This window comes from Orbicella faveolata, unplaced genomic scaffold, assembly GCF_042242905.1.
Source record: "Orbicella faveolata isolate gen_17 unplaced genomic scaffold, um_ofav_v1 contig_46, whole genome shotgun sequence".
Lineage (NCBI taxonomy): Eukaryota > Metazoa > Cnidaria > Anthozoa > Scleractinia > Merulinidae > Orbicella > Orbicella faveolata.
The window spans coordinates 849,686-875,610 of record NW_028301576.1 but is presented as its reverse complement, the minus strand read 5'-3'; the positions used below and the strand labels follow the sequence as shown (position 1 = coordinate 875,610).

Here is a 25,925-nt window from a genome sequence, read left to right as displayed (position 1 = left end):
GAACACGTTATACCCATTCTACGCCAATTTAGGTCTTTCGGTGCGCATCAAAGGTTAATCAAAATTTGTAACAAAAATTTGCGGATCACTACTTGCGCATTTGCTCCCTCTTTTATATCAATTATCTTATCATATTATTTTCTTTACAGCATATATTTATCCTCCAACGATAAATTCAAGGGGAGGACTTCCACTAAGGCGAGTATGAGAGTTGTTTCAACTGTTCTTTTGATACAAGTGAATATATGAAAGCTCATATATTTGAACTGCGGAGAAATATATGAAGACGTGATTGGTTATCGCATTTATACAGAACTTTTGACCACTTGAGTAATTAAAGCCTGAAAAAATTTAGGCTTGAATGGGATTCGAACCCGTGACCTCTGCGATACCAGTGCAGCACTCTACCAACTCAGCTATCAAGCCAACTGGGAGTTGGTCACTTTTTGATACTGGCATTTGTAGTTCAGTACGTTATAAAAAGAACAAAATTTGTTGATTTTTTGCCGTATTCATTAAAAAATGGTCATTAGAAAGCCTGGTACAACGGCTCCAGGTTCAATACAGTGAGCACCGCGACTACATCTTGTTTATACAAGGTATGTTGAGAAGAGATTCTCAAATTATCTATTCGTACTTGATTTCGCCGCGGTTTCTGCCTGGCCATATCTTCCGAGGTTTTGATATCGTGATTTCAAGAAAAAAAACTAATAAAAGGGCGTTAGATTTCACAAAAAAAGGGTTTGTTTAACAAATTTCAGAACCGTAATGAATCGTCAATACTAAGGCATACTTGAAACAGAAACTTTTAGATCATCCAGATCCTCAAAATGATCTTGTGGGGGAAGTTTCGTTTGACCACTGAAAAAATTGGACTGCTACAAAAAAAACTTGTTAATGATCAGGGATTTTTATGACTGTACTAAAGACATTCTGAAAGAAATGGAAGAAGAAAGTGATCCAGAAGAATATAGCTAAAAAGGCCGTACAGAAATTAAATTTTCAACTTTTATGGATGCCATTTTCCTCTCCGATAGTACTTCGCAAAATGTAAATGTTGCTTCTGGCGAGAAATATCTTTTGAGTTTCAGTTCTATCACGTATTGAGTAGGGTTAGGGTGCCGAAGTCCAAATTTATAACAAAGAAAATGTGTTGTCACAAACAACCTCTAAATCAAAAAGCTAATCTGATCGAGTTGTTACCACGTCAAGACTCTCTTCATAGCCTTGATCGGCTGGCACTAGCGGTTTTGTTTTCCTCCTGACTTTCACTTGAATCGGTGCAAAGAACGTTTACTGTTCAAAATGCGACCCTTTGGCGCTCGCGTCTGACGCATCGTTCTAATCTCGACTAATTTTTTCCATCATGGTGCCAAGTTCTTCGCACTTGAAAAAGGACACGACAGATTTTTTTCTTCTTTAACGACATGAAAAATATTAACCTACAACTTACAAACGAAAAAAACTCGAAATGCTCACGGAAGATCCAAGAGTTTCTAAATAAAAGGTTTCAAACAGATCATTCTGAAAAATGTCGGAGAACCAGCTAAAGCAATAAATCTGCACTACATTTGAGAAACTCAGTCAATACGTTCAAAATGTCACTTTCGTGTTGAATAAGTTAAATAACCGAAAAAGTTGATTTTTAAGAACTCCTCTTTCCTATTAAAACCCTGCAAAACACGGTAGAGGTATTTTCAAATTTTGACGAAAGCAAATGCACTGGTATAACATGTATAGAATATTGGTTGGGTAATCCAGGGATGTCTTTCACAGTTTTTCTATCTAAATATTAACAGATTCTCTTCATATTTAGGTGATCTGTGCCTGACTCCATCAGAACGGTTCTTTAAACACCAGCGATAGAATGTCCTCTCTGCTTCCTAACTCAGACTGCACTCCATGGCTTGCTGTGCTCATCCTTGAATGTCTAGCCATAGTTATCCTCAATATCATCACCATTATTGTATTTGTGAAGCAGCGTCAGCTACAGCGCCGGAGTACATACTTGATCATACATCTCACAATAGTCGATCTCTTAGTTGGGGCGGTCTCAGGGCCTCTGCAGATTGATATACACCTCACTTTCTGTAACCTAAGGAACTTCCGTGATTCGAATAACATTTGGTCCATTTATATTAAATTTGCATTACTTCATTTATTTTCCTTTACCTCCCTTGTCAATCTCGTTTTTGTTTCATTAGAACGCCTACATGCCACACTTCGTCCTTTTAAGCATTGTTTTGTTAAGAAATGGATTTACGGAGTAATAATCACTGTCATTTGGTTAACGACTACAGCCAGGGAATCAGCGGAAATTGTGTTAAAAGAAAAAGGAATCTCATACTTTTACATTAGTTCCACCTTGTATCTTCCATTTTATCTAATTTCAGTTTTTCTTATTTGTGCTTGTTATATTGTAATTGTTGTCAAAGTTCGATGCAGTCGTCATCCATATCACCATGGTGCAGCCAGCCTGAGAGAACGAAAACTGACCGGTACCTCGCTCATTGTTGCACTTGTGTCTCTATTATGTTATTTGCCAGTGATAATATTTACATTTACAGAAATGCTCCGTTACCAGCCACTCCTCAAGCTTTCCTGGAGGTCATACTTCCATATTAGAATGACAGTGTTATTAACATTTCTGACCAACTCGATAGTAAATCCGATAATCTACGCCCTGCGGTTGCCAGGATTCAGAGCGGGTGTATCACAAATATTCTGCAGGACTTCCATCCGTGCAATCCAACCTGATTTGCAACTTCGCAACCTCAGGCCAGCTTAGACTTCATGTTGCTCAACAGCTACTTGGAACAAGAATTAAACTCATTTGATTACCACTGGTGATTCACTCTTTTTTCTTTTTAATTTCAAAAGGTACAGAAAGTTAACGATTTGCTGTTTTGAAGAGCAGACAGTCTCGCAGTGTAAGAGACAAAGCGAAAACAAAAAAACACGGTAATCGGAACATGAACATTTCTTTGGATATACTAATACTAATATAGTTCTGCTTAAAAGGCATTATTATTCATGAGGAAAATGAAAAGAAAGTGATGCTAAAGTTTATCAGTGTAATCAGAATCTTGGTCTCATACATGATCCGTGATTCATCTTCAGTAAGACGTTTTGAAAAACATAGTCCGCAAAAAAGTAGATGTATTCCTTGTGTGACAACAATTCTCAATTCTCTCCCGATATCTCAATTTTTAAAAACAAATTACCTTGAGAAAAAAAAGAATTTCTGCTCTTTTCGATCTATTCAAATACATTTGACTATTTTAGAGGAATGTAAATAAGGTTTAGTCAATTTAGCAAAGAGTTGTAATTGTTGTGTTCAGTAAAGTACTGCAAAACTGATTAGTTCATTGATAATTATAACCTCTTCTTGGCTACGAAGGGTTTATTGTAATTTGCCCTTGAACATAATAGTGCTATTATTACCATTATAACCACTGAGTGACCGTAAACCAGATTACTAGTGAGTAAGTAAGTTATCCTTATTATACATTATATGTTTGGTGAGGTCTGACATGCTTGTAAGCAATACTTTATTAATTAAAATCTATGTTAACGGAATCCTGTTGTTTTGTTTTATGTCAGATATGTTATGTTGGTGTGCAAACCGAGAACATCTACACCTAAAAATCGAATTTTATAAAAAAAAAAAAAAGACGCTTCTCAAAGTTGCAACTATCTTATTTGAGGCCCTTCCATATATGTTTGGTGCTTATAGTTATTACGCGGCTTAACCAACAGAAATATTAGGTAACTACTACGCCTAAATGAACGATTGAAAAAAACTAGGGAGAGTAGGCCATAATCGTTACAAAAGGAGAATGTTAAGAAGAAAAGCGAACAACCGTTTGCGACATATATAACCTGGCATCTGGCGTCTTTTTTTCATATGAGGAACTTAGGGAGGCTGGGTGGGTGTGATCGTTGTCGTTTCCTAAAGCTTCCAAATAGCCACGGACCACTCTACACAATCTAGGATTGAGAACATTTACTAAAAGCCTAAGAGGTTAAAAAAAGGTTTATAAATCACCAAAGTAATAACTGCAATGCTAAATTAAAGCACAGACTAGGAAAAGAGAATTTCTCTTCTTCTTTACTTAGTTACAGGTTATTTCGAATGAGTTGTAGGTAGTGAGAACATAATTGCAAATTCAGACCATCGCCGAATATGTAATTTGTGATGATCTTAAATTAGCATAAATTACTATTTTGCTGGCACGGACCAGAGGGCTGGGTACGGGTTTGAGGTGCGCAGTGTATAGTGGGATTTGAGTTTGTAATCGGTGACAGTTGGCGAGGTGAGACATTCTATGGCCAGCCTTTGCCGTGTTTAGGTTAAGTTTGGTTTTTACAATGCATGAAGCTAAAGTTAAAGAGATCATTGTCCAGAACAATCGCGATCTGCTTGGCCAGATTAAGGATTTAGTTTCCACTTCAATTTCTGTTCTAAAGAGATCTAATGATTCGAATGCCGCGGAGCAGATGTCTGAGATCAAGAGGCTAAAGCGGGATGCTCCACCTTCGTTCAAGAAGAAGAGTAACGAGGAGCAATTTAATGCCAACAAATCAGTCATGGAAGCTGTCGAAGACGCTAGCGTCGCCCTTGAGCGTAAGGACCTTCTGAGGACCAAGGAAGCGTTGGATCGGGGTATGTCTTTGCTTAAGGATCGGCAAAAATTAATTTTGTTGGCTGATAAGTCGCCGTACGGTTGGAAAACCGTTTTGGAATATAAACATCACGACTTGGCGGATGACGAAGAAGACGAGAAGAAAATCTATAGAGCTGAGGCGAGAGCGGCTAGAGCCTCGAAACGCTTCGCTCCACGTGGTCTGGGATTACAGCGCCGATCTGGAATATCTGTCTCAAGAAATTCGCAGCTCACCGTCGGCCAAATTCCTAATTCCTTTACTCGGGTCAATCAACAGCTTTCCGTTGGCAGATCTGCCGGACTTTGCTTTTCCTGTGGAAAACCTGGACATTGGCGAACTTCCTGCCCGAATGTTCTTTCCTCTTCCAATCCTGCCAACCAACAGGCAAAGTGACTAGACAGCAATACCCAGGATCAAGGTGTAGTTGGTTCTAGTTTTCTTTTGTGTTGTTTTCCGTTTGTCTTATTTTTCGCTGGATCTTTCATACGAGTCGTGCTTAGTGCTTTCAGAGTTAATTTGCATTTATTAAACTATGTTTTTTCCCGTCGTGTATTATTTATTTTCTAGACCATGAGTCTGAGGCTTTGCCATTGCCGTATTGTGAGCTATCTCTTCTAGAGGATCCATCGCTGAACTGTGAAATTGCATGTGATGATGCACCTGTTTCGGTTAAAGGAAGATTGCGTAAATCGCTTCAGTTTTGGAAAGATATTGACGCACCTCGTTTCATAATTGACACTATTGAGTTTGGATATAAGTTGCCACTTCTTCAAATACCAGCACCTTTTGTTGCCCGGAACAATAATTCAGCGATTCAGGAATCTGATTTTGTTGAGAATGCTATTAACGAGCTTATTAGTTTGGATTGTATCACCGAAGTTTTTACACCTCCTACTATAATTAATCCATTATCTGTGTCTATTCAGAAGTCAGGGAAAAAGCGCTTGATCTTGGATCTTCGTCATGTCAATCTATATCTTTTCAAGTTTAAGTTTCGATGCGAGGACCTGTCCGTTGCCAGAGAAGTTTTAAATCCCGGAGATTCCATGTTCTCCTTTGACTTAAAATCGGGTTACCATCACGTGGATATCTTTCCAGATCATAGGCAATATCTGTCGTTTTCTTGGACCTTTTCGTCCGGTCATACTAGATATTTTCAGTTTTCAGTTTTGCCATTTGGCCTTAGTTCTGCTCCTTATTTATTTACAAAGCTTCTCAAGCCGTTAGTCAAGCAATCGCAAGCGTCTTGTGTCAGTCAATAAGCCTATATGTTATTCGACTTATAGAGAGTCGTTTAAGAAGTCTTTTCGCGATATTGTTCCACATATTTCTAAATTTAGTACCCACTCTGCCAGATCAGGTGGGGCGACTTTGGCTGCGAACTCCGGTGTCCCTGAGAGGAATCTTCAACGTCACGGCCGTTGGGCTTCAACCTCTGCCAAAAACATTTACGTCAAAGACTCTCTAGCAAGTAGATTAGAAGTGTCAAAATCATTGTCTCTTTAGTTCGAGCCCTTTCTTTTCACCTCTATGTTGGCTTGGCTGGCCAACGCACCCAATTTAATCACTGTCTAGTGTGTCCGGATGTGTAGTGGAGGCAAAATATGTAATTTGTGATGATCATAAATTAGCATAAATTACTATTTTGCCGGCACGGACCAGAGGGCTGGGTACGGGTTTGAGGTGCGCAGTGTATAGTGGGATTTGAGTTTGTAATCGGTGACAGTTGGCGAGGTGAGACCTTCTATGGCCAGCCTTTGCCGTGTTTAGGTTAAGTTTGGTTTTCTTTTAATAATATCATCAGTTGTAATCCACTGTTGTACGTTTATTTAGTTCTCTTATTGCTATTATATCGCTGTATAAAGCCTTAGGTTTATTATTCTACAGTACTGATGTTAACCAAGGATACCCTAAAACCCCGAGGGTTGCACCACTGCCTTGGTCGGGGGCACACGTTCCCAATTTTCTCCACTTGCTGGTTTTAGGGTTTTCGTGTCCGGCTTCGGTGCACTTAGCAATTGTCTTTTTATTCATAGCTTGTATTATATGCTGAGATGGAATAAACGGGACGATGGCTTGGCTGGCCAACGCACCCAATTTAATCACTGTCTAGTTTCTCCGGATGTGTAGTGGAGGCAAAATAACGTATATATGCTGATCGTTCTCAAAGAGAATCAAAATGCCAGGTCCGAACGGCGCTTGACAATTAAGGCAAGTAGGAATGATCTATATTCAAGAGCAAAGGCTAAGCTACGCTGTTCGTCTTTAATATAATAGTAACAATAACAATAACAATAACAATAACAGTAACAACAACAATAACAATAACAACAACAACAACCATAACCATAACCATAACAATAACAATATCAATAACAATAACAATAATCATAACAATTACAATTTCCTTAAACGTGATTGGTGCATAAACTGGTGTATTCTGCTCTAATTTAACTGCAAAGTTATAATCGGCAGTGTAATCGGACAGTCGGCTGTAATCGGACACCTGTAATCGGACACCTGTAATCGGACACCTGTAATCGGACACTTATATGAGCCAATTATTTTAATTCCTCTCCACTAAATCCACCAATCACAGCATTGATTACAGTCACTATAGTAACGAATTCAAGAGAATGACTTTGTAAAATTGCGGCGACTAATTTAAAAGAAACTTGACAGCCATTTTGCAAGCTATTCCCAAATTCTTGATTATGATACTTAAAAATGACTATTAAAAGTTATTTTTCAAATTGTGGGAGATTGTAATTGTTATGATTAATTGGACATCGTGTCATCCAATTCAGTCTGTAATCATACTCGTGATTAACAAATCGGACTCCACCCAGTCCTATTACCATTATTAATAATAACAATAATAAATAATAATAATGATAGTAGCAGTAATAACAATGATAATAATTACATTAATAATAATAATAATAATAAATACATTATTTATACTGCAAAAAATAGATCAGCCGAATTTAAATATAAAGACAGCTGGTATAAATCTATATGCAGTTGATAAAATATTTCAAATATCGTACCCAGGATAACACAAAGCAAAAACGTCTTGTTTGTAACAAATTTGAAACTAATTAAAAATAAAACAGCATTCTTAACATAGATGAAACAACCAGTCGTCACTCTATCTTGCTCCTTCCCAAAAGCTAACCACAGATGCTAACCACAGTACTATCGACTTTTGTTGGAAGTAATGAGATTTATCATGTGTGTGAATTTCCGTTGTAGTGTAATGGTATTTGTTAGTGTAGGAGACAACCACATTGGGCGGGAACTCAGTGCACACAATAAATCGTATTCATCCAGGTTTATCGTGTCCGCATCTCTGAATGCTCTGAAGCTAGGATTCGTTGTAAATAAATAATTGCACCCTAGCTTATAATCCTTTCTAACCAAGAGTAAAAGTAACCGGTTAAAACCTGGAGTAGTAATCAGTGAATTTGGAACCGTTTTACCTTCAGTTTCAACAACAGACAAAATGCAGTTGGAAAGATTAGAGATTTTCTTAACTTTTCGACTGAATAATAATAATAATAATAATAATAACATATAATAATGATAATATAATAATCAACTTTTTTTCTTGAGGGTAGCACAAAATTAACAGTAATAACTGAAAAACCAGTGGCCCTCATATAAATATTTACAGAATAAAAAAGATGACGTGTTAAAAATTAAAATTATAGAAACTGATTCTCAAATATGCAAGGATTATATAAAATTGAAAAATTAAAAATTTCATGATAAAATGGTCCAATTCCTTATAAATGTCCATAAAATGTTTAAAAATGGATTTTTTGAAGCTTGTAAGGTTAGGTTGGTTTTTGAAATGGGCGGGCATGATATTCCAGAGGCGGCTAGTCGATACTGAGAAAGACCTTCCACCCTCGGACTCCCGTTTGAATCGGGGGCAGACGAGGTGTAATTGACCATGCCTGCTTGTTCTTCCGTTCACGTCTGTATTTCTAATAAGCATCTGTGTAAGATAAGATGGGCACTCCCCTATAATCCGTCTAGATGCCAATATTGACTTATTTATTTTCGCTTCATGGTAAAATGGAACCCAACCCAATTGTTTAAAAAGTTTCACACTGTTTGCTTTTGTGTCGGCACCCAGCATTACACGAGCTGCGCGTTTCGGTAGCCTAAACACTTTCTGACTGTTTTCTACAGAGCAGGATGTCCACACGGTTGAGGCATGCAGCATTGTCTGCTTAATCATGGTGTTATAATAAAGTTTCCTTTGATCAAGAGGCAGTGAGCGTGTAATTTTCCGCAACACAGTGATTCCCTGCAAGTGAATATATGAAAGACCACATATGTGTTTCTCTAGTATTTTAGAGAGAATAGGAAGCACAGAAATCGGTCTGTCGTTGTTCTTATCATTCCTACTGCCATTTCCTTTGAAGACATACAGGGGTGACTTTTGCAACCTTCCATGCAGCTGGAAAAGTCTTTGTAGACAAGCAGAAACTCAGTAGCTTTGATAACGATGGTGATATTGCAGGTGCAGCAATTCTGAGTAATTTGGCACTAATGCCACCATCTTCGGTGACTTTATGGGTTGGGATAGAAAGCAGTAACTCTACCACCCTCCTCTGCGTTATTGTCGGAAGGTCAAATGATCCAATGTCCTGTCTGTGAGTCGTTATTGTTGAGTGGCCAGTTGGCGAATCAAGCCCTAGTGCGGCAACCAGTTTCTTTGGTTGATCAACGAAAACCAAATTTAGAATCTCGGCAATACTTTGTTTATCCAAGATATTTTCCTCGTTTTCTGTCAGATTTTTGATTCCACTTTCAGTGCTTTTGTCATCATTTGATAGACACTTGATAAGGTTCCAGAGTTTTCTGGAGTTGTTCTTGTTTTCGTTAATTTTATCCTTAAAGTACGATTTTTTTGTACTCCTGATAAGTTGAGTCACACTGTTTTTTGCTTTTTTAAATGCATTCCAGTCACTTTCTGCCTAGCTCTTTCTGGCTTTGTTGAGAAATTTGTCCCTAGCCTTTATCCCTTTTAGGATTTCAGCGTTGAACCATTTTGGCTGAGCTTTGCGCTTTACTCTCTTTTGTTTCAAAGGAAGGTGCTCGTCAATAATGCCATTGAATATTTTGTACCAGGCGTCAACTATATCATTAGATCCTTGAACACAAAGGCGCAGTCCGCCGGGAGCCTCATGCAACGAGGAAATAAATTGCTCTTTGTTAAGACTCTTTATGTCGCGATATGCTATTGTGGTGTGTTGATTATCATTGTTCTTCGAGCGAATAAATTTCCTGTAACAGTGACTGGGAGGTGATTGGATATCCCAGAAGACATAGTCCTCACATTGTGTAGGGGCTCAGGATGACTGCTCCAAATGTGGTCAAGGCAAGTTTTTGACAAGGACCTGGTAATTCCATGGACGAGTTGGGACATATTCAAATTACGCATTGCTTTGACAAGCGGGTGTTTTTGAAATTTCTCTGTACTCAAGAAATCAATATTAAAGTCGCCTGAAATAATGATCTCTCTGTTCAACAGATGTGCGTCTTCAAAATTCTTTCCAAGTCTTTTATCGTCTGCCGCTTTATATGAAGGAGGACGGTAGATGCCAGCAATAAGTAGGGGACGTTTCGACTTGTATAGACAGGTCTCAAGCCACAGACATTCCAAATCGATTTCGTCGAGATCCTCACGGCAACTGACTCGTAGAGAATCGTTAACATAGGCAAGTTGTTGTCGCTATACTATAGTAGAATTTGATTATGCAGCTGTAAGCTTTGGGTGTATCGAGTTATAGACGCACTTTGGAAGTTTGGAGAGCACTCAAGAAGCTAGAGCTGCTCTCGGCCGCGCCACGTTGAACTTTAACACTTTCTCTCTTGTCCCCAAACTTCCATAACCCGATATACGCACGCTAAGCATGAACCAGTTCTTTAAGTGACAGACCATGTATGAAGTATGAAGTCAATCGGTAGAAACCGAAGCTCACTTTTAACCTGCTTATCCTCTGCGCCCCGGCTGGGACATAAGGCCGCAGTCATACACCGCTACTGAACCCCGCCTGCGCTTTGGCTATTGCTTCGTTCCATGAGATCTAGATCCATTTCTTCCAGCTCCTTCAACACTGTCCTCCTCCAGGTGGTTTTTGGCCTGCTTCTCTTTCTCTCCCAGTTGGTGTCCATCTCAAGGCAATTTTTGTTGTCCTTTTATTGGCAGCATCCTCAGTAATCTGCGATTTTAATCCTTTTTTAAGCTGGGCCTTTCAGTTGTCCCATCTCGGGTGTGAAACGGAGGGAATGGGGTGTGTTGTTGGTGGACCCCCCTTTGTTTGTCGAGGAATTTTGACTTAGCAATTATACTTACACATCTTGAAAAGAATCTAAATTTGTTGAAGAACTTTGAATTTTTTGACTCTAAATCTCTGTAAAATCCAACATCGTTCTAAAACAGAAATTTAGGCCCTAAAAAACACCAAATTTCGGCGAAAAGCTTTTTGAAAATATAGTTACGGTAAAAATTCCAAGCCACGTGAACAGACTATTGAGATACCAATGCAATATAGATCTATTTCTAGTCTAATTAATTCCTTTTTCAGACTTAAATTCATGGCACGCTTTTTTGCCGTTACTAGAATTATCATTAAAACGAAAGTTTAACTCCAGTGGGAGATTAGGGAAAAGGGGAGGCAGACAGTCACTTCCATGGACTGAAAAAGGTGGCCAAGCGAGCCTGTACACTTTACAATAACAAGGGGGAAGGGAGGGAAAGCCGGTTTAATCGAACACGTGATCAGATCGAGTTCTCGCAGCATTCTAACAATTCTACTTCCCCTACGCTTCCTTCTTCCTGAGAATTAGCGTCTTCCAAGTTGGATGCGTCAATTGCCTGTCAAATAATCAATAGAATGACAAGAGGATTAAAAACTGGCGCAGTGACTGTCGATATGAGCGGGGTTTTTTGAGGGAAAAAGGTCAGAAAGCAGAAAAAATTAGGCAAGAAATGCGTGTTGACTAGTTAACCTCTGAAGTGACTATTGGGGTATTTTGAGGTATTTTCAAGTCTGGTATTTTTTAAATTTTCCTCAGAAACGTGACTGTTTTTCATTGCTGAGCTGCTTGTAAAACCCACTCATCAGGAACTGAGGTAGGCAGGCTGAAGACTGATTATTGTTTCTGTAGGTATATCCTGTTTAGAAAAGAAAAAAATACGTGAAGAAAAATAAAAAAAGCCCAATGCTAGAATGATAGCTCTTCAAAACTTGCATTCCATTTAAGTGCAAAGTCAGCTAAGGAAATATTGTAAACAATTCTCGGTGAATACCTTCATTCTTATGTCTTAAAGCAATTTTAGTTTAAACTAGCCATCAGTTTTATTTTGGGTCCAAAAGACAGTCTTCGAGGCAGCAGACTTGAGGTTTTCCGCGTGCGAGCTTATTTTTATTTGATGCAAATTAATATTATGTCATTTTCGAAAGGTAAACACTAACCGGATAACAGTGAAAACAACTATTATCGAGGTCCACCATAATATAATAGTAGTAGAAAAGACAAGCATCGCTCTAGTGCTGTAGAAAATAGGACACTGACCAGAGAATTAGTACTTCGACTCGGTAAAATTTGGAGGATTTGATATCCCTAAGCAAACGTTTAATTTCTGAGGCAGCTGAAAGTCAGTCAGTACAGTTCAGTCATAAATGAAGAAAATAATGTAAATTTAAAGAAGAATTTAATTTAGTGAGGTCGAGTATTTAGAGAGTAAAAGTATACTTCATTCTACACTGATATTGTCTTAACAATTGATTTGAGAGTTCCGAAACGATCGGTTCTTAATTTTTTGAAGACGAAAAGTATCAAGAAGATCAAGCAGCGGTGAACGTTGGTGGGCGTAGCTTAATTAGTCTTAACTTCGGGAGGGATATCTTCAGGTTTTCAGTAAAAAGAGGAATTCCGCGAGGTTGAGAATTATTAAAAAAGCGAGCTGCGCTACTTTGACAGTGAACATTTAGATGGTCATCGTCGAAACAAATGATATCATTCTTGAAGAAAAACAGCAAATGCTTTGCCAAGAGGTTTCTCATTAAAAATCTATAGAACGTTAAGTTTAAAAACTGTTTTGTGTGGGAAGTGTTTTCACTCTGTGATTGTTACATTAGCTCTTTGAATGTTTTGTCTTCCAACGTTTTTATGGAGTTTCTATTTGACATTAAATAATACTCTGCAGAAAAGATAGAAATTCTTTTGTCTTCAGTTCAAGAAGCAAAGCAAAAATGATATTAAACTTCTCTAAACACCATTATTTTATTGACAATTTAAGAAACCAGATTAAGCGTTTTCGTTCAACTGTTGCTCAACAGATTGTGGCGTGTTAGGATCCTAATGACCTTTGTTTTACTTCACCGTGCATTGTGAGAACTTTGTAATCAATTAAAAATAAAACATGTTTTAGCGCCCAAATTGTTGTCGCCATGTTATAAAAGAATTGGTTCATGCTTTTAGCTGTGCCTATATCGAGTGATGAATGTCCTTGGGAAGTTTGGAGCGAACTCAAGAAGCTAGAGTTGCTCGAAGCGCAGGTGAGTGCAACTCTCACGCTTCACTCGTGCTTTCCAAACTTCCCGCGTATATCCATGACACGATATGCACACGCTAAGCATGAAACAATTGTTTAATTGACAGACCACGTATGAAGTATGCATTCGATCAGTAGAAACCGACTTTCTGCTTAAAATACCGAACCGAATATCAACTCGACGAAACTTTAAGCTTAACCTTTTTTACTTACTTAAATCTTATGCTCTTCACAAATAAAACATGTTTTAACGCCCAAGTTGTTCTCGCTTTGCTATAATAGAATTGGTTCACGGTTTTAGCTGTGAGTATATCGAGTTATAGATGCACCTGAATTAAAAAGCTGCAATATTGCTTGGAAAATCGGGAACATGTAGATCTACTGTGAATTTTTTGGACTTAAAATATTTACATAAATCCAACATCGTTCTGAAACAGAAACTTAAACTCTGAAAACACCAAATTTCAGGAAAAAGGTTTTTGAAAATATGGTTACTGTTAAAATTCCAAGTCTCGTGAAAAAGTTGTTGAAAAAGCCAGGTTTGATCTGCTTAGCTTAGGCCTTTATTAATACACGGTAAATGTTTAAAGCATACAGTTCTTTGGTCGTGTATAAAATAAAAAGAGAACAAAAGAAATCGAGAAGGCAATACAGCTGGACTATTGAGAGGATCTGGGCGGACGTCATTGATACTGAACAAAAAACAAATTCTTAGACCGTTAAAAACCAAAAAATCATGAAACAAAAGAAGGCACCGGCCTTTCATAAACAAAGTAGAATAGGGTGCTAAAACATAGATCAATATTACAGGACTGAACTTTGTTATTTTTATATATATATATATATATATTTCGTGCCCTGCCAGTGAGTTCAGCCAATAATTATTCAGCAGCATAGCATATTGACATATTGTTTACACGAAGATATTTAGTTCAGAATTAACGCAATTTTACTATTCTATCGTTTTGGGGTTTGAATCGACGATTCCCAACAACGATTTTCTTTTTAGCAACGCAGTTTAGAGAGTCTCTAGACATTTTTCATGACATATTTCCTAATACTTTTTTTTTTACCATAGATATCGCCTCATGCATATGTAATGCAAAGTTCTTAAACGGAAAATTCAATTTGAAGCGTGATGTTTGCCGGTTTTTTTGTCCCAGACAGCTGAAAAGCGAAACGGAAAATATTCAACTAATTACCATTTAAGGCCAGAGCGTCTTTAACATATTGCTTACATTTAATTCTTCTACTTAATTACGCAATATGAATTTTATCTTATAGTTTGTAGTGACTGTTCTTCATTGACACTAAGACGTTTCTTCTTGACAAGGTAGGCTTAATGACTTTATAATCTTTTTTTGCTGATTCTTTTTATTACATTGTGATAGTCAAACCGTTTGACCCAGTCAGTTAGGATGGTTGCTGTTAAAAACATCGTATTAAATTCAATTAGAAACCGAGGAAACGTTTTGCACTCACTTTTGAGTTAATTCGTTTCCACTCTTTCTTAAAACTTAAACTTAAAAACAGCGGCCCATGTTAAAAACATCACACTTAGTTGAACGCGTATCCTCTGCATTACAGTTATTTTACTGTTTCGGAGAAAACTTTGAGTTTATATCATGTTTAACTGTCCGAAACTGAAAACACAACAGAATTCGAATGTCAACACTCCTTTGATCTGTTGGTAAGGGTAAATATTTTATGCAGTTCTTTACACAAAAATAGACAAAAAGTGAAAAAAAAAACAGCTGAACTTCTCGATTAATAGAACTCTTTCAAGCTGCTACAAAATTGAACATGGTATGGCGGGCGTTCCGATAATAAAAAAGTTTCAAATAAAGATTTATATCCATTTCGCTTTGGCTGTAGCCCAAAATATTATAAAGCGATCTTTCGCAACATTTTGCTTTACCGCCGAAAACTATTGTGAAATTCCAGGCCGTAACATTCTGAAAATACTAACTACTTTTTGATAGAGCTAAAAAGAGGAACGAAAGTATTTCAATTTGAACTTAACTGGCTTGGTCGTTCGTCTGAATGTCCCATGGGCTAAACTTACTGTTATATCGGCAGACAAGTTATCGAGGTCTGTAACTTTCAGATGAAAGGGCAATTTAAACGAAGACAAAGATTAGGAAGATCAAGCAAAAAAATAATTTTTGTGAAGTTCGATGTGAAAATCAAACGTGATAGTTTGCGACTGATAAAATGAGAGAATTTAACGAGTTAAGTATTGTTGAGAAGAAAATTAAGCTACCTACAATGATCCACAGTTAGATATGTAAAAAGAACTGTAAGTATTTCAGTTCTTGACACAGATTATAAGAGATTTGTTGTCACGATCTAATGTTGAACCATAAAGTACTGTCGCAAATACGCATTAATTCAACATGAAACGTTTAGCCCGGCGTTTAGCTCAGAGTGCTGCAGTAAAACCGAAGATAAAATGAATTCCCTTTAACTTTTAATATTTTAATTGTTGTAAGAGTTTTGAACGTTTTGGATTTGCAAATAGCGCGAAATCTAAAACAGAATTATTCTCAGGTTAGCCCGGAACAAAAAAAAATACTGAACTTAACGCTTAATGGCCGAGTTATATCTTCAAGTTGTGCAATCAGGTAGTCGTAATTTAAAGCAGAGTTACATTGTCTTTATATATACTTGCTTGAATTTTAAATGCGTCAATATTCAGTTCACAAATTATCAAACTTCTCACTACTCAACATCACAAACAAGTTGGGGCAAACTTGTCAATTTTTTATACTCAACCAAATGATCTTTTTGCAGTGCGACTGTTTTTCATTGCTGAGCTGCTTGTGAAACCTACCCACCAGGAACTGAAGTTTCCTATTGGCAAGGCAGGGTAAACACTTTCTGAATTTTTACTGATTATTGTTATTGCATGTAGTTATATCGTGTTTTGAGAAGAAAAAATAACATCAAGAAAAAATAAAAATGCCCAATGCTATAATAAGCGCTCTTCAAAATTATTCCGTTCAAGTGCAAAGTCAGCCAAGGAAATATTGTAAACAATTCTCGTTGAATACAGTCATTTCTATGTTTTAAAGCAAATGTAGTTTAAACTAGCCATCACTTTTATTTTGGGTCCAAAAGACAGTCTTCGAGGCAGCAGACTTGAGTTTTTCCGCATTCGAGCTTATTTTCATTTGACGCAGATTAATATTGTCATTTTCGAAAGATAGACAGTTACCGGATAACAGTAAAACAACTATTATTCAGGGCCACCATAGTATAATATATAGTAGCAGAAAAGACAAGCATCGCGCTAATACTTTAGAATATAACTAAAAGACACTCCACAGACAATTAGTACTTCTACCAAGTAAAACTTAGAGACTTTGATATCCCTAACAACTTTTCATTTCTGTAGCAGCTGAAAGGAAGTCTTAAAGGAAAATAATAATTTGAATAATTTGCCTTGTTTATTAACAAAATCCATAGTTACGCACGGAAATCCGTTTTGCCGAGCGAAGTAAACCGGTCTACATTTGGCCAAAGCTTCACGGCTCTCAATCAGCGAACGAACGTTCGTTCGTGCAGTTCAGTCAAAAGTAAAGAAAATAAGAGAATTTAAATTAGCTAAGTCGAGTTTTAAAAGATTGAAAGTATGCTTCATTCTTAGCTAATATTGTCTTAATTAACAATTGATTTTAGAGTTCAGAAACGAACGGTTCATAATTTGTTGAAAACGAAAAGCATCAAGAAGATCAAGCATACAGCGACGAACGTTGGTGGGCGTATCTTAAAATTAGTCTTAACTTCGGGCGTGATATTTTCAGATTACAGTAAAAAAGAGAAGTTCGGCGAAGTTGGGGATTATTGAAAAGCAACTGCGCTACCTTGACAGTGAATATTTAGACCGAACTCTAGCACAATTTCCAAAAAAGGCTGTTCGCTTCTTTGACAAATGAATGCGAACATTAGATGGCCAGTTCAAGATGAAAATACATCAGTCAAACAATGCATCAACAGTTATTTAGCATCATAAACATTTGCCATATTGTTTTCACTTACATTTGTCACTTTCCATCAGGTCAATATCATATTTCTCCTTGAAGTTTGACTGGTTTTCATTTACACTGAGACTACTTACCAGGATCTAAAGTTTCCTATTAAGGTGGGTTTAAGTCTATGCCAAAATGTCCACTGTCAATAAAAACAGTTTAATAGCATGGAAAATCATTTTTTGTGTGTGTGCCGCGAATTACATATGTAGACGTTATGATGTGGTAAATTTGAACGCCATACAACACGTTTTACCTTCCCCTTGCATTTAAATTGTTGCACAAATTTTAGGCGCCTACGTGCAACAATATGACGTGTTCTCGAAATTATAATTTATCTCGGATCAGAAGATAGGAACGTTTTCCTTCGAGAAAAGGAAACTTTTTCCCATTCCTAAATCATTTCTAAGTTAATTGCGTTATTCAGGCTCTTTACCTGTCTAGAGCTGTTCACAAATGGATTACAAGACATCCCGAGAAAAGCAATTTGTATTGAATGGTCAATAACAGGACAGACGCATTAAAAACTGACATCAATTTGTTTTTTTACTATTAAAACCTGCAAAACACGGTAGAGGTTTTTTAAAATTTTGACGAAAGCAAATGCATCTGTGTATAACGTGTATAGAATATCGCTTAGGTAATCCAGGGATGTCTTTTACAGTTTTTCTATCTTAACATTAACATTTTCTCTCCATATTTAGGTGATCTGTGTCTGACTCCATCAATACGGTTCTTTAAACAACAGCGATAGAATGTCCTCTCCTAACTCAAACTGCATTCCATGGCTTGCTGTGCTCATCCTTGAATGTCTGGCCATAGTTATGCTCAATATCATCACCATTATTGTATTTGTGAAGCAGCGCCAGCTACAGCGCCGGAGTACATACTTGATCACACATCTCACAATAGTCGATCTCTTGGTTGGGGCGGTCTCAGGGCCCCTGCACACTGATATACACCTCACTTCCTGTAAACTAAGGAACCTCCGCGCTTCGAATAACATTTGGTCCCATTATGTTAAATTGGCAGTGCTTCATTTATTTTCCTTTACCTCCCTTGTCAATCTCGTTTTTGTTTCATTAGAACGCCTGCATGCCACACTTCGTCCTTTTAAGCATCGTTTTGTTAAGAAATGGATTTACGGAGTAATAATCGCTGTCATTTGGTTAACGACTACAGCCAGGGAATCAGCTCAAATTGTGTTAAAAGAAAAAGGAATTTCCCTCATGTACATTGATGCCACCTTGTATCTTTCATTTTATCTAACTTCAGTTTTTCTTATTTGTGTTTGTTATATTCTAATCGTTGTCAAAGTTCGAAGCAGTCGTCATCCATATCACCATGGTGCAGCCAGCCTGAGAGAACGAAAACTGACCGGTACCTCGCTCATTGTTGCACTTGTGTCTCTATTATGTTATTTGCCAGTGATAATATTTAATTTTACAGAAATGTTAAGTTACCACTCACTTCAGAACCTTTCCCGGAGGTCATTCTTCCATATTAGAATGACAGTGTTATTAACATTTCTGATCAACTCGTTAGTAAATCCGATAATCTACGCCCTGCGGTTGCCAGGATTCAGAGCGGGTGTATCACAAATATTCTGCAGGACTTCCAACCGTGCAATCCAACATGATTTGCCACTTCGCAACCTCAGGCCAGCTTAGACTTCATGTTGCTCAACAGCTACTCGGAACACTGAATTAAACTCATTTGATTACCACTGGTAATTCACTTTTTTTCTTTTTAATTTCAAAAGTACAGAAAGTTAACGATTTGCTGCTTTGAAGAACAGACAGTCTCGCAATGTAAGAGACAAAGCGAAAACAAAAAACACGGTAATCGGAATATGAACATTTGTTCAATTATACTAATACTAGTATAGTTCTTCTTAAAAGACATTATTATTCATGAGAAAAATGAAAAGAAAGTGATGTTAAAGTTTATCAATGTAATCAGAATCTTGATCTCATACATGATCTGAGATTCATCTTCAGTAAGACGTTTTGAAAAACATAGTCCGCAAAAAAGTAGATGTATTCCTTGTGTGACAACAATTCTCACACACCTGCTATCCCGATATCTCAATTTTTAAAAACAAATCACCTTGAGAAAAAAAGAACTTTTGTTCTTTTCGATCTATTCAAAGACATTTGACTATTTTAGCTGAATGTAAATAATGTTTAGTCATAATAAAGTGTATTATCGTTTGTCTCACGATGAAACATCAACAGGGATAGTAGCATTGAAATTCCTGAAGCATGGATGCCCACGATCAAGAAACACAGCAACAGGAGAACGGTACAACAACGGACCACTAAGGGAACAGCTACTCGCCGGAACAATGGAACAATAGGAGGATCGAAATGCACCAATCACAGCCGACCTTTGTGATATAAATGATACCGTGCAATCAGTCGACCTTATCACCTGAAGAAGACTAGCAGTAAGCAGTCGAAATGTCGCGATCTACATCTCAAGTGACTACATCGTGAGACAAACGATAATGCACATTATTATTGCATCTACCACGATGAATAACAACAACCTTTTCCTCGACAATGTTTAGTCAATTTAGGAAAGAGTTGTAATTGTTGTGTTCAGTAAAGTGTTGCAAAACTGATTAGTTCATTGATAATTATAACCTCTTCTTGCCTACGAAGGGTTTATTGTAATTTGTCCTTGAACATAATAGTGCTATTATTACCATTATGTCCACTGAGTGACTGTAAACCAGGTCACTAGTGAGTAAGTAAGTTATCCGTATTATACATTATATGTTTTGTGAGGCATGACATGCTTGTAAGCAATGCTTTATTAATTAAAATCTATATAAACGGAATCCTGTTGTTTTGTTTTATGTCAGACGTGTTACGTTGGTTTGCAAACCGAGAACATCTACACCTGAAAATCGTTTTTTATGAAAATAAAAAGACACTTCTCAAAGTTGCAACTACCTTATTTGAGGCCCTTCTATATATGTTTGGTGCCTATAGTTATTACGCGGCGTAACCAACAGAAATATTAGGTAACTACTACGCCTAATTGACCGATTGAAAAAAACTAGGGAGAGTAGGCCATAATCATTACAAAAGGAGAATGCTAAGAAGAAAAGCGAACAACCGTTTGCGTCATATATAACCTGGCATCTGGCGTCTTTTTTTGACATGAGTAGTATAGGGAGGCGGTTTGAGACCCAACCAATCAGAGCGCGTTATTTGGGTCACGTGACGCGTCTAGACCAATCAGCGTGCAGGATTTTCGGCTCAGGTCAGCGGTTGCATTAGTTCGCAGTAGGAAAGACTGGGGCGAGCTCGGCCAAAAGTTGGCCGCGCGGGTTTGGACGCTAGGCCGTGAGGGTCTGGGGAGCGGAAGTGACGACAGACCACGTGATCATATTTTCAAAAGTTTTTTATTTTTTACAATCCCGCTTGTGTCCAGGTTAATCCGCTGGTGTAGGGTGCGTCTTGGTAGTATTCGGGTGACCAAAATCGTGTCATACGAATGTTCGTGACGGTGACTTCGTTTCTGTCAAAAGCGTTCCTTCGTCCTTCCCGTTCGTAGTCGGCAATGTGAGTGAAATGTTCTCGGTGCACGACTTCTTGCAGGCAGGGATACACGGCGCCGGGAATGAGTTTGTTGATCAATTGGTAAAATGTTTTCCTGACTTCTGGGGTGGGTTCGTTGGGGGTGTTGACGGAGACGTGAATGAACATGGGGTTTCTGCCGTCGGGGGAAGTGGAGATGAACCAATCCAGTTGGACCCAGAAGATGTACCAAACAATAGGATCAATGGGGAAAGGCAGACTGTCCCAAGAGCTGGTCCCTTCTTGGTGAAGGGTGTGAGCCGTGGCGCTGGCTCGTGTATCACTGATGGCGTTTCGGGCGCGTTCCAAGGGCGTGAGACCTACGAGTTCGTGAGGTGGCACCCAAATCGGGTGATTATCGGGACTGGCCGCCAACTGTTCGTTGGTTCGGAGATCATCGTCGTCATCAACGCTGACGGTGTCGTTACTATCCTCGAGGCAGGGACGTCTACAATGACCACATTGGAAGCTTCGTTCGTTGGCCTTTTTGAAGCAGCGTTTGTGTAGAAATTTTCCGCAACAGGGCATGACGCGACAACGTGTGACGGATTGGATATCTAATTCCAATAAACAGATGAAACAGGCATCTTTGAACGGGGAGAGTTCGGGTCCCATACCTTGCAATCGTAGACTTTGTCGGGAAGCCATGATGGAAAATTACAGCATGTGCTCTGGTTCGCTTCTTTTAAATAGGAGCGGGTCATGTGATTTTTGTGTTCCCGGCAGAGGGGGGATGGGGGTATCCCCCCTCTGGTGACGTCATGAGAAAGAAGGGTGTTGATTGGTGGAGGTGTGGATTAAAAGAGGAGGGCGCGCGATTCTTGACTTTGTTTTTTTCAAAATGCCGATTACGCGAGGTTTCCTCACTATTGTAGCGGAGGTGGATATGACTTTGGAGCAGCTGAGTGATGAGTGGGAACGCGTGCAGTCTAAGAGGCGACGCGCTAGGAGTGCGGAGGCGCAGGAATTATTGAAGAGAAAGTCGAGGTTAATCCTGAGGGTGATCCTGAGATTGCAGAAGTGTCGAGGGCGTTTAATCCAGATCAACGAAGAATATGGAAACAGTGTGGAGAGACAGAGGGCCAAAGAAGACATGGAAGTGCGACTGTCGGACATGGAGCAATTATTTGCTTACTTCAGTAAATTTTGAAGAGACAATTTGAAAAAAAACTTTTATTGAACAATGTTTGTCAACCAAACCCAGAAAGCGTGACATTCTGTAACTGGACAATGATGGATACTTTCATCTTGATGAAAACCGCAGCTAGGTAATAAACGTTCATTTGAAATGATGTGTCTGAGTTTGTCGTATTTGGGACAACCCAATGTTTCCAGATCGAGCGAAGGAATGTTCAGTGTCTTTAACAAATCCTTTTCCACGTGTCCTCCCTTGTACCCCACCACGGTTCTCTGCCCTTGTTTGTACCTGGGGTAGATGGTCAGGATCAGGTCTTCGAGTTCTTCGGGTTTGTGGTAGTGTTCAGCCTTGAGGGGTTGATAGCTCAATCCGTGGATCTTCTTTATCACGAAATTCACGGTTCGTTTGTCTTTGTCGCTCAACTCTTTGTAAGGAATGGGGAGGCTGAAAGCGTGTCTTCCATTCTCTCGGTTCCAAGCGTAATAACCCAGTTCTCTGACTTGAAAGGTCTTGTTGATGAAAAAACCTTCTAAATCCAAAATGAAGCAAAGTGTGTTCTGTAACCCTTCCATGTTTGAAACTGATTGACTGTGTTTTTTTATGCACTGTCTTTTATGGGTGGAGGCAAACCTCTTCGTTCCAGTACAAACGTTCTTTGGGGGTGAATTCGTCATACAGGTACTGGTCGTGAAATTGTTGGGGCGTGTTCTCTCGGAGTAGTCGGTCTAGGTTGAACTTGGTCCGCGGGCTCAAATCAGGTCGATCCCAGTTCCCTTCGAAGGGACCCAGAGCCCCTGCACTTGGTTGAAGGGGGTGGGGTTCCAACCAAAGTTTTCGACCCTCTTCTAACCAGGCTCTGACCTTGGTTTGGGGGTATTCATCCGCCCATTGAAAGATGTCGCATTGGCGCTTGGCACACCTGAAGTAAAACTTGCCCGGGTTCTTTTCTGATCTGGACATGCTCATGATGAGAGGTCTTTGGCAATAGCATTTCATTTTTTCCACGGGTAGTTGGACATAGAAGTCGTTCAGCATACGTTGGCCGGAAGTCACATAACATTGGATGTTGTCAACGCCTGCACAGGCAAAACATTCGGGGACAGGACATTTGTAATAGGACCAACGCCCGTAGGCCGTGGTCGTTTCTCGCTTCTTTAATTCTTGCTTGGGGTGTCTAGGGCAAGGAAAGCGTGTGTGGGGTGGTGAAGGGTTCCTGTAGGGTGTTTTCCATTCTTGTTTCATACCGTCGAGGAAAGCATCGGGATCGAATTCGTCTGGCTTGACTTCATCTTTAACTTCCCAGAAGGTGTGGATGGTTGGGGGGTTATCTGCGTCGAAGAAACAGAGGACAAGTTATTTTCTTTTTCTAACCGTTCGAGTATACGCATACGTCTAGGACCGAAAGGGCGTCGTTGGTGTTGAAGTTTGAGGATGAGTTTTTGTTCTTGTCGTTTTAAAGCGAAGTCACTGTTTCTTAAGGGATAATCGTCTTCACAGGTTAATTCTAGTTCTTGCATGGAGTAGTGACTTTTATCCTGAATGAGTTTGACCGTGACTTAAGCATGGAAATGAACTCGTTTACCTGGTTCCTGTTTGAGTTTCTTGTTCTTCTTCTTTTTGTCCGTTTTCTTTCTCTTCTTGGTACTAAGGGGATATTTGGCGGGCGAATGAGGATTGAGACTATAATCTACCAAACCTTTACCCTCCTCCTCCTGGTCTGGTAACCTATAGCGCGTGGGGGATTCCTCTGGACTGGTTGGCGGTGGCTCCATTTGCTTCCGATGACTAATCGCGACTGATTCGAAATCAAAGGCTGTCCTTGTATTTATAGGGTTCTAATTCGACCAATCAAGAGCCAGTACTTTCCCATGACGTGGTCCGTACTTTTTCCCATCACGTGCGCAGTACGTTTCCATCACGAAAGTGATTTTACTTGATTGATGTGCCTTGGTGTATAAAAAACGCGCTTTGCTGTTGTGAGTTCACTTGACACGATGGATTGCAGCGAAGAGCCTCCCCTGATTGAAGACAAGACCACCTTGAAGAGAAGGAGGAAAACGAAGCCACCTACCAAGCAGCAAATCCCTGTTGTAAATATGGAGGTGGAAGAGAAGACAGAAGAAGAAGACCCTGATGCTTTGATTTTGTTGATCGAAAAGACCATTGATACCATCATGTTAGAGGAAGCCGTTGAAACGGGTAAAAATATGGATAGGTACCGAGACGTCTTGTCTGGGGGTATTTTGAAAGTGGCAGAGAAGATGGATGCCGCGGGAAGTCGCGTGAATTTGCTTAAGTTGGTGGATGCCATGTGATTAGGCTGGAAAGAGTGGAAGACGAGTGGGGATGAGAAAGCGACCCTTGACACCTTCATGAGAGCCATGGACAATGAACAATGGTTTACCTCGTGATTCAGTACTTTTACTTCGGGTGGTGTGTTGCGCTATCAACCAATGAGCGTATTGCCTTTTTTTACTATAAAACATTGCGTTGCGGTTCTTTTCTCATTTGATTCGAGATGTTGACCGTGTTGTACAGTAACTGCAACGAGATCGTTGATTTGATCGAGTCGGTGTGCGGCTTTCAGGTGTCGCCTTTGGGTTGCATTGATGAAGACGAAGGGGTCGATGATATGTTGGTGTTTGACATTTTGTTTTATGGTAAACCCGAGCATGAGTGGACCATTCCTGAACTACTCCGTCGACGTCCTGAGTGGGGATGGCAGATTCTACCTTTACTGAAATCTCAAGTGCATCGAACCTTTCTATTCACCATCGATTGGTACTCCATGGTCTATGTCAAGGAATTGGATGTCATCCGTTTTGTGCCAAGTATCGTTCCGCCGGTCCGAATGAAGGACAGGTTCTGTCTGATGGCCACGTCGAGTTTAACCTTCATGATGAGACGGAAGATCAAGAAGATGGTGGAGCCCCTGACCTACGCCCGAGATATCTCTGTGAGACTGAGCGACAAACTGAACCGCCCGATTTCATTGGGGACTCCCGCGTATTTCAGAGAACTGACTGAAAAGATGGAGGACTTGCTAGTGGACTTGATGACTGAGTGAGACCTTGTAAATAGTTTGAATCACTGTTTGATGAACGAGGATGACTAAATGGTGTAGTGGTCAGCGCGTTGGGCTCATAACCCAAAGGTCCCAGGTTCGAATCCTGGTTTAGTCCTTTTTTGTATAAAAACAGTGATGTGAAAATAAAAAAAATCATTTTTGTCAGCATGGCTAGTGCGTGGTATAGTCTCTGCGAGCGCTGCGAGCTTTTATATGCGCAGTATGAAAGGAAAGATCCCATTCCCTCGTTGATGGCGTTTGACCCCGAACATGTGTTTTTGGAGACGCATGTCGAAGAGAACGTCTGGCGTTTCGTGGTCTTCATATTGTGGTTGAAACGACAACCCCTGTCAATTGTCTGGTACTCTATCATAAGACGAGAACACCCCGAGCTGATTAGACAAGCTCTGTGCCGATTGTCGACATTATGAGTAAGAAAAAGAAGAAGATGGATCGGTATGCCAATTTGGTGCGAGCCTACGAGGATCCCAGCGTCCCGGGAAGTCTGGGTGGTGTGACGCGTTTCGCCAAAGCCCGAGGCTTACCCATTGGAGCGGTACGCAGGCGATTGGAAGCCAGTTTGGGCTACACGCTTCACAAACCCACCCGTCGTCGTTTTCGTACGGTACCGGTCATGGTCTACGGTATCGACGAACAATAGGTGGCGGATCTCATCGAAGTGGGGAACATTGCCAAATCGAATCGAGGGTACAAGTACTTGTTGACGGTGTTGGACGTGTTGTCCAAGTACGCTTGGGTGGAACCGGTCAAGTCCAAGACTGGCAAGGACATGACGGCAGCCTTCGAGAAAATTTTGAAACGCAGTGGTGGTAGGATCCCTCGCAAGTTGCAA

At 39.5% G+C, this 25,925-nt stretch overlaps 3 protein-coding genes and 1 non-coding gene across 4 annotated transcripts; all 4 read left to right on the top strand.

Annotated features, from left to right (window-relative positions):
• Window positions 1-1,820: 1,820 nt before the first annotated feature.
• LOC149097840 (somatostatin receptor type 2-like) lies at window positions 1,821-3,180 on the top strand. Its single transcript, XM_089278654.1, has one exon. The coding sequence runs from the start codon at window positions 1,868-1,870 to the stop codon at window positions 2,786-2,788; it is 921 nt and encodes a 306-aa protein (XP_089134780.1). The 5' UTR covers window positions 1,821-1,867; the 3' UTR covers window positions 2,789-3,180.
• Window positions 3,181-4,371: 1,191 nt separating this feature from the next.
• Window positions 4,372-5,699, top strand: LOC149097839 (uncharacterized). Its single transcript, XM_089278111.1, has one exon. It carries the CDS (start codon window positions 4,372-4,374, stop codon window positions 5,059-5,061), a length of 690 nt encoding a protein of 229 aa, XP_089134237.1. The 3' UTR covers window positions 5,062-5,699.
• Window positions 5,700-18,032: 12,333 nt separating this feature from the next.
• Window positions 18,033-19,382, top strand: LOC149097838 (histamine H2 receptor-like). The gene has a single exon (XM_089278665.1). It carries the CDS (start codon window positions 18,033-18,035, stop codon window positions 18,945-18,947), a length of 915 nt encoding a protein of 304 aa, XP_089134791.1. The 3' UTR covers window positions 18,948-19,382.
• Window positions 19,383-25,114: 5,732 nt separating this feature from the next.
• Window positions 25,115-25,187, top strand: Trnam-cau (transfer RNA methionine (anticodon CAU)). The gene has a single exon. It is a non-coding gene; the product is annotated as a tRNA-Met (tRNA).
• The last annotated feature ends 738 nt before the right edge of the window (window positions 25,188-25,925 follow it).

Excerpts from the sequence above, each read along its gene's own strand:
- LOC149097838 (XM_089278665.1), top strand. The coding sequence starts at position 18,033 with ATGTCCTCTCCTAACTCAAACTGCATTCCATGGCTTGCTGTGCTCATC.
- LOC149097839 (XM_089278111.1), top strand. The coding sequence starts at position 4,372 with ATGCATGAAGCTAAAGTTAAAGAGATCATTGTCCAGAACAATCGCGAT.
- LOC149097840 (XM_089278654.1), top strand. The coding sequence starts at position 1,868 with ATGTCCTCTCTGCTTCCTAACTCAGACTGCACTCCATGGCTTGCTGTG.